Source organism: Ornithodoros turicata, chromosome 1 (assembly GCF_037126465.1).
Source record: "Ornithodoros turicata isolate Travis chromosome 1, ASM3712646v1, whole genome shotgun sequence".
In the NCBI taxonomy this organism is placed as follows: Eukaryota; Metazoa; Arthropoda; class Arachnida; order Ixodida; family Argasidae; genus Ornithodoros; species Ornithodoros turicata.
The window spans coordinates 49210405-49219421 of NC_088201.1; the positions used below are offsets into that span (position 1 = coordinate 49210405).

Here is a 9017-nt window from a genome sequence, read left to right on the forward strand (position 1 = left end):
CTTCGACTCATACTTGTGTTATTGCCATTTAGACTGGGGTAACGGCATCAAAACATATTCTAATAACTTTTTAATAACGCAATAGTAATAACCTAGTTAGTAGTTTTAATAACCTATAGTTATTTTACAAAAAAAAGTAGTTAATTTGCCATATAGAGCCCATTCTCCCTATCTGCTTCAGAAATTTCGGATTACTAAACTTTTTTCACTCTATATGCTCACCAAATCCTGCATTTCCTTATACTAGAAAATCATAAGAACAGGACCAGCATTGAGGAACGGTGCGAGAACGGCGAAAACCTTTCGTCCCCGTCCACAGGGCATTTCGAATATCAGTACATTCCGAGACCCCGAACAAACCCTGGGTTTCGGATGCTGCAGTACACACAACTGAGGAACAGCAATTTCTTACAAAGTTTGTTGCCATCAACTGCTTTAGAGTTTATTTCTTTGGTCGTACCACCGTGGCACTGCTGCCTGTGCTATCTGGTTGTAGGTTGTACGGAGGGTGGGACTGGTCAAGCTTGTTGTGGCACAACTTTTCCCCCACCTGCCTCACGTCGTATACAATGTATGTTTATTTATTTGCGAGAAACTCAAACTACAGGAATGACAGAAATTGCGCTGCGCCAAGTACCACGGGAGAAAGACCGCCCGCGAGTGTTAGCCAATCCATCCGCTAGCCAATCCAAGGATTTATTTCAAAACACTTGCGCCTGCCTCTGCACGCGACGACCACGACGCCAACGCCACCACCCTAACCCAACTCCTCTCTCCTCCCCTCTTCTCCGTCTTCTCCATTAGAACCACTCTGAAGCGACGCGACGCACGTAGTGCATGGGCTGCTCGCTTAAAGCGACAGTCGTCAAAACGCCTTTAAACTGCAATGTAAACGTGTTCCTAGTGGACTTTTCAGTCCACACCTTTCCTCGGAAGCTTTTCTTCGTCTTGGAAAAAGACGCATGCACGTAAGTCGCTGAGTTCCTATTCTGCAACGCCGTATCCGAGTTAACGGCCGACGTTGCTAAGCCTAACTACTTCATGTTCCTATCATCGAGTTCCTAAAAGTTAAACAACGTTTCTACCTCAAACGCGCGTTCACAGTAAGAGAAAGACAATGCAAGAAGTTCACGGAGAGCACAGGTTCAGTTCGATGGCTGCGTTTGGCGGGAACACGCACCTCGACTTCGTAGCCGAGGTGGGATGTTCGCTTTGCCGATGCCAACCCAGGGCTGACCTAAGAGTACTGTCATGCCTGCATTCCTTATGTCCAAAGTGCCTGGATGAATGTAAAGGAGACCTCGCCTGCCCAGTGTGCGGCCACGAGGAAAACAGCATGGACTGTTACGGGCTTCCACCTCCCTTTATTATTAGAAACATTCTAAGCGTCGTCAAAGAAGACTACGAAAATGGATTTGGCGACTACGGTCCATGCAGTGCTTGTGACGAGGGTAACCCGGCGACAGGTCGCTGCCGGGACTGCAACGAACTACTTTGCGACAATTGCGTCTGGGCCCACCAAAGAGTACGACTCACAAAGGACCACAACATCGTTCGCGTCTCTGAAGACAAGCCGCAGATCATGCTCAACTCGTGTACTAACAACAACTCTGGTGATCACCGTCGCTGCGAGCGGCACGATAGGGAGGTGCTGAACCTTTATTGCGAGACTTGCTTTGAAGCCCTTTGCCGAGAATGTACCATGAAGGAACATGCTGGCCACAGCTTCGTCTACCTACAGGATGCGGTTGCATCGGCACGAGCAGCAGTTGGTGAAGCCCTCGCAGATGCTCGAGCCTGGGTACGCTCTTTGAAAGAAGGCGTCGATAGGGCACGTGAGATGTCCGAGAGAGTTCGAGCTCGCGCACAAGCTGTTGAAACCGAACTCCGCGCAACGGTACGCAGGCACAGAGTTGCCTTAGATCAACGTGAACGGGAACTAGTACAACGCCTCAAGCAAATTGAATGTGTCAAAGAAGCAGCACTGTCACAGCAGAGAGATGATCTGCGAGCAGCAGTAGAACGTGTAACTCATGCTGCAGAACGTGTCCAACATGCTCATGCAGACTTAGACCTCCTCCGAGCAAGTAAAGACCTTGCGGCCAGGTTGGAAGAAATACGCCGAGCTAAGACTCAACCATTGGAGGATGATGCTGTAACATTTACATCACCAGATTCTGCATTACTAGGTGCAATACGGGCCCTTGGTTTTCTGAGTAGTGCAGGGTTTGCCCCAAAGTCCATCGTTATTGGGGATGGTCTGCAGAAAGCTCTGAAAGGAAGACGGGCACTGTTTGTGGTGCAGGCAAGAGATCACCTTGGGGACCCAAGGCTGGTTGGAGGTGACCCAATTGTTGTTACTGTGCGTGGGCCTGATGGCAGCTCTGTGAGAGTAGACGTAGTCGACCAGCAGAATGGTAGTTACCAAGTCACGTACCACCCTCAAGTTGAAGGACGGCACAGCATAGCAGTACTCCTCAGAGGTGTCGATGTGCTACGGAGTCCCTTCACTGTCATGGTTAGGTCTGGAAGAAATTACATCGCAATGGGAAGCCCACTCCTGTCCATTGGTGGCGAAGGCGATTCGGAAGGACAGCTGTGTCGCCCATGGGGGGTATGCAGCGACTCGGAAGGTCGGCTCATTGTTGCAGATAGGTCAAACAACCGGATCCAGATCTTTAATCCGGATGGCAGCTTCCGAAGCAAGTTTGGCAGTGCAGGGGACAGGCCAGGCCAATTCGACCGGCCTGCTGGCGTGGCCTGGGATGCAACACGGAACAGAATAATAGTAGCGGACAAAGATAACCATCGTATCCAGGTGATGTTTTAAACATTATTCTTGATTTTGGTAAAGTCAAAGGAACCCAGGAATGAAGTGTACTCGTATTCTGGGTGCCTCTGGCTTTCTGTGTGATCATTTGTACAGTACAGTGAAACCTCTCTAGCACAGACACCCCCCGAGGCCAGAATTCTTGTCTGCTGAAGGCAGGTGTCCGTACACGAGAGGTATTCAGTGAAGAGCATTGAAGCTTGCCAGGGGAATCCAGCTGTCTGCACTAGGGAAGTGTCCATAATGGGAGCTTTCACTGTATAGTGAGATATGGGAATTCACCCGTTTACATGTGTGTACTAATGGAACTGCAATTTGACCTGTAAAGACCCAACTGCATGCAGCATTTTTCGGGTGGCAGAACACAGCTTTTCTCGGTGCCATGCTTACACAGTGCCTGTCAAATAGCATTGCCTATGTGGCTACTGCACCTAATGGCATTAACGTCACCTTTTCCATGGCAACGGACAAACATGAAGCAACAAGACAAGTCTGTCATGTTGCTTCATGTTGTCGTCGTCCCCGAACCTCAAGGGATGTCAGTGTCCAGACTGTCACCAGCTTGCTTGCATTTCACTTTTGTGTTCAATGATACTGTTGTACATTTGTCTGCAGTATTGTCTCTTTCCAGAGGCTGTCTTTTTTTTACAGTGATCAGGTTTCATTTTCCTTATAGCTAGTGGTCTTGTGCAGGTATTAGTATTAATTGAAAATGTACTCAAAGTTTTAACTCTTCATGTGTACACTCATCATGCCCAATTATGTACATTTTAACCTCTTTTCATACATTTCTTTTGTGGTGGTATGTATGCACCGTTTTAATGGTCAGTGCCATGTCTAATGCCATATAGCAACTAATTTAACATCAATGTTAAATGTGCTTTCCTGCTATGTTCAGGTGTTCTGCTTTCTGCACACAAGTTTCGCCGTTCACATAAGCATTCGTATCATCTAGTTCATTGTGTAAATTATGAACTTCAGGCATGAACATTATTTTTAATTGTTACGGGAGACATTGTAAGATTTGGTCACTTCAAGCACTGACACCGTCTGAAGTAACTAAAGGGTAACCCAATTACATTTCATGAGTAAACTGATTACATTCTGGTTTCGGTAACTTTTCCAGCAACTGCTACTGTCAGGGTCATGTAACTGTAACTTAATTTCTACTTCTGAGTAACCATACAGCTACGTATAACAAGAGGCACGACAATGACACATGAGGAGAGAAAATGAAAATATATTTCATTGCTAATCACTCCATATGCTGATAACACATCCATTAGGAAACACCTCCGCTGTTGTTTTGACCTTACATTGGCGATATGGAATGCAAGAACATTGAATAAAAGTGCAATGTAGCAACAAAGACCACAGATCTTGTGAATGTGTCTGGGACAGGAGGACTTTGACTGTCTTAAGTCTTGGTTAAGTGGGGATGAATATTTATAGTAACCGGACTAGAAATGCTCCAACATAGACTTGAATAGATTTTGAATGCTTAGGAAAAGGAAAAAAATTGGTTAGTATCTTGAGAAATTGGTATTGCCATACACCAGTGCTTCCCAAACTCTGCTACCCATCAAACATAAGATTTTGGGTCGTGACCCCCCACTCCAGCCTTTGGGTTTCAGTGCATAAACAGTAACAGGGTGTCTACCAACCTGGAAAACAGGGAATTATCAGGGAATTTGCCAAACAAGGCAGTTCAAGTCAGGGAAAATTGCAGACAAGTGCTGTCACGATGCACAGTGAATCGGTGTTGATGAGTAGTTGAGTGGCCCTGCTCCAGCAAAGTTGCCGCGAGTAGCAGTTCCCCAATAGGACAAGCTCGGAGGCAGAAAAGTAGGGCAGTTTTACTAATTTCTCAGTAAATGATTTGTTTTACGAAGGACCTGTATCAAAATGTAGCAGCAGGCACAAAGTTCCCTTTTGTTTTGGCCAGGGAATTTGCTATAAATAGTCAGTGAAAACCTGGAAAAGTCAGGGAATTTGAAGGTTACAGCTTAGTAGACACCCTGAGTAATACAGAATATTGACAATTTAATTTGGGAGTTAATATAGTCAGTGAAGCAGCTGGTCTAGAAACAATGGGGGGGGGGGGGGAAGAAAAAAAAAACTCATGCCAGCAGGAATGGCTATTTCTATTCACTAAAGTGAACTTGTTTGTTAGACTTCTTTGTCTGCTACCACAAGCCTTTTTGTGACGCAGAATAGTTGGCAGAGCATAGCCTAAGAAGCATGGTCTGTCCCAGCCCTTTTTTTTTTTTTTCAAGTTCCAGAGCCATTTCGTGACCTCTGCACTGAAGCTGTCACAACCCCCCTGGGGGTCGCAACCCATAATTTGGGAAACACTGCCATACACTACTCTTCAGGCAGCTCTTTAAATAGCTAATAATCTTTCAGCTTCAAAGTTTTGCTACAATGGGCTACCTTAGCCAATCCGTTCTGTAAAATACTGTAACCTAGACTCATAGCCTTTTCGTATACGTGGAGGGGTAACATGGCGAAGATTTTATGGGATACATATATAATTACAATACAATACATCGTGAATAAAAATACGTTTACAGTACTCTCCTTGGTTCTGAGCATAATATTTTACTTTTCGGTGTCATAGAATTGTTGAAATGTACTCCCCATGTATTTGACGTGTAGAAACTCAAAGCACATATGGTTCACATAATCGATTCTTAGGATGTTATGAACTGCAGCTGTGCTTAAAGGAGCAATGAGGTGATATTTAACGTGGCTCGAAACCCTGCCTCATCTGTCCATCTGTCCACCAGGAGTCACCATGCAAAATATTTTCTCTTTCCGGTGTGTTATAGCTGTGGAATGGACTTTATAAAAACAGTCCAACAAAGCAGCAGTGGATGGCTCTGTGCCTTTTTTCTTTGTTTTGCCTTGGCAGCTCACGCGCCGCTTATACATGCTTGAGCTGTGCCGCTGTACGTCACTGGTCACGTGCTGGGGAGTACAATACGTCACGACGTCCTCTCGTTCTGCAATGCGCTCTTTTCACGAGGAGAGGATTTTTTGAAGGTGTGCGGAACAGAGGCCCCGCGCTCGCTCTGTAGGTCACCTGCGCTCATCGTGCTTCGCAGGAGCTAATTTTATTTGTTGCGGAGCACTCTGCAGTGAAAAACGGTGCTCCTTTAAGACTGACATGGTTTCTGTCTTGGTGTTTGTCATGTCTCATCTTACTCGCCGTAGCCCTGGATGTGATGCTTTGCGTACTCTGCTGCGATAAATAAGTCAATTACATGCTAATTTCATGAACTCTATGGGTATTTTATGAACGTGTACTAAACTACTTAGAATCTTGTAGCAGTAAGAGTTGTTTCTAGTTTTCCAGTGCGGGAAGCGGGGAACATTGGATGAACTGACTGTGTCCGCTTTTGCAGGTGTTCCTACAAGATGGAAAATTCCTGCTGAAGTTTGGAGAGAAAGGGTCCAAGACTGGTCAGTTCAGCTACCCATGGGATGTCGCTGTCAACATGGAGGGGCAAATCTTGGTCTCGGACACCCGCAACCACCGCATCCAGCTCTTCCAGGCAGATGGGACTTTCATCAACAAATATGGCTTTGACGGTGGACCACTGTGGAAGCAGTTTGACTCCCCACGTGGTGTTGCCTTCCTTAATGATGGCCACATGGTCGTAACCGACTTCAACAATCACAGGGTTCTGGTCATCCGCCCAGATTTCCAGTCTGCACGCTACCTTGGAGGTGAAGGCTCTGAGCCCGGGCGGTTTATGCGCCCCCAAGGTGTCGCCGTTGATGTTGAAGGCCACATCATCGTTGCCGACTCTCGCAATCATCGCATCCAGGTCTTCAGACCAGACGGCACACTATTTGCCTGGTTTGGAACCAAGGGCGAAGGTCCCGGAGAACTGGACCGTCCTTCTGGTGTGAGCGTTGGTCCAGATGGGCAAGTTGCGGTGGTTGATTTTGGGAATAATCGCGTCCAGGTGTTCTAGGGGTGTGAGGGAATTGTTTGGCAGCTTCATATGATCTGATTGAAGGGTCGTTAGGATACATCCGCACGGTTGCCTGTGGTCTCCTCTTGGAGGCGTGCTTTCATTTTTGCGATCATATTCGGTACTTCGAATGAATGCTGCCAGACCCTTTCTTCCCCCAAGCAGATTTGCAGCATCTTCAGGCACAAGGTGGATGACAGTGTTTGTTTGCGACGGCAGCACAACTTAACGTTAGCATTATATTTTCGTTGATTTGCAGCACTGAAATACTCTTTCTTAATTTTCCTCTCTCTAAATGCCCAGCAGCCAGGTCTGTAAACAGTCAGCGAAGGCATCCCAAGACACGGACAGATGGTTGTCCGGGTCTTAGAGTGCCCTTCCTAAAGCACTGGCATGCAGCATTTTGGGAAATTACTATGCCATAACCTTTATTGTACTCTGGTTTAATTTTCTCTGTGCATGATCGTAGCTAACATTTCGGTCTCACTCCAGCATAAATCACTAGTCTTGTCTCGTGCTACTGCGAGAAGTGTGCAATAATGGCATTAAACTGTGACGCTTATTTTTTCTTTCTTTCTCGAGATGTAGTATGGCTCCACCTGCATTTGTTATTTAATGGAACCATGTAATCCACATATAATTTATTCTTCTCAAAATTATTGCTGCTGTGGCCAAATGTGTGTGTTCTTAAGAAGCAAGTGCTTTACTCTAGAGAAATACTTTATGAAGTGTCACACAAGTGACATCGTTAGACATTTTGGTTTGTGCTGTTGCTCTCCTCTGCCCTTTTAAAGCATAGCTCACAACAGGGTTTTATCTTGTGTGATTGTGATAAGTAAACATCTACTCTAAACTACCTCAACAGGCTATGTTGCACATGAGTTGTGTGTGTGTGTACAGCATAGCAAAAAAAAAAAAAAAGTGCACAGAAGGTTTGTGCATCTACCTCAAAGATAGAAAGTCGAGTTTGTTGGCCTTCAGTTGGTCATGTATACCAAAGAAAACAGATTTTTGAAGTGATCTCTAGTGGTACTTTTTGCTCATGGCGAGCACATTCCGTGACGCTGCAACTATTTTCTGTTCCAGGCTATCCTTACGTTGCTAAAGCAATAAGTATGTCACTCAATGCTGCTTTTGTCACTGAATTGGACACTTTTTTATGGTGTGAAGGGATACCCATGTTGGATCCTACCACTCGGGGCCAAAGATGTCATGAGTTTGTTTCTTGCATTTCTTTCAATCTTATGTGATAATGGTTGTGCATGATTTTAAATGTGAAGTGCTTGAGCACAATTGTGTCTTTTAAGTGTCTGTCTTGTGATGAGAACTACCTTCTGATTAATTGCAGGAAGTGTTCTTCTGGTTGGGCAACCAGTGTTAAATTTTTTTTTCTTCTTCTTTTTTTTTGTGTGGTGAGCCTGCATGCCTATTGCAGTATTGAGTTTGTTTTGTTTATGTGTGCCCTGTAAGCAAGTCTCATTTTTAATCTGGTGTTCATTTTGTTCCTATGTGCAACTGCGTTCGTGTAGTCCAAACTTCTGTGATACTCGGACTGATATCAGAGTTCAGTTTTTAGTCTTGGCGAACTCGAGTATGTTTTATGTAAATGGCATATAGTTATCGCCTCTACTCAGCACCTGGACTGTTGAAGAGTTTTTGTCCAATTTTATCCGGAATTTTTTATCGTGGTTTCTTCTGTGGAAGGCCCCAGAGTTTTTAATTAACAAGGAAGTCTTGTTTGGGTAGTGGCAATGTATCAATACGCTTCATTTGCGTGCTCTGCACATAATCTGAGCGAGATCTGAGAGCAAAAAAAAGTTTTGTTTCCTTTGCCTTCCAAAGATGAGAGCTCGGGGGCACAACTTGTTTTTATGCTTGGTTCAACATTTTTGGCTGGCATAGTCTGAGGTACAAAAATAAAGTATAGCTATTTAAAGTTCATATTTTGTCTTACCTGTCTTATTATGAGTTTCTTTGTTCTTATATTGTGTTATGTCAGGGGGGTAAAACTATGTTGCTCTGTCAACCAGAAGTACACACGAGCTGAGTTTACAAAGCAACTGTGTGCTGTGTCTTGACTGCATTTTCAAATGCAGTCTTTGTGAGTGCATGTGTGTGTCTGACATGCTAGCATGCTCTTACTGTATTACTGCACATTTCTCGACTTGCGAGATTGCAACACGAGGATGTATACAGGCTGAGAA

The 9017-nt window shown here is 45.0% G+C and overlaps 1 protein-coding gene across 1 annotated transcript; it reads left to right on the plus strand.

The window, feature by feature from the left end:
* Positions 1-743: 743 nt before the first annotated feature.
* On the plus strand, positions 744-8754 carry LOC135378218 (E3 ubiquitin-protein ligase TRIM71-like). Its single transcript, XM_064611163.1, has 2 exons — positions 744-2818; positions 6238-8754. The coding sequence occupies exons 1-2, from the start codon at positions 1118-1120 to the stop codon at positions 6811-6813; spliced, it is 2277 nt and encodes a 758-aa protein (XP_064467233.1). The 5' UTR covers positions 744-1117; the 3' UTR covers positions 6814-8754.
* Positions 8755-9017: the final 263 nt, after the last annotated feature.

What these genes read in the sequence shown, in the direction of transcription:
- LOC135378218 (XM_064611163.1), top strand. Translation starts at nt 1,118, where the DNA reads ATGCAAGAAGTTCACGGAGAGCACAGGTTCAGTTCGATGGCTGCGTTT. An exon ending in AAGATAACCATCGTATCCAG is followed by an intron (nt 2,819 to 6,237) that starts GTGATGTTTTAA and finishes CCGCTTTTGCAG; the next exon opens with GTGTTCCTACAAGATGGAAA.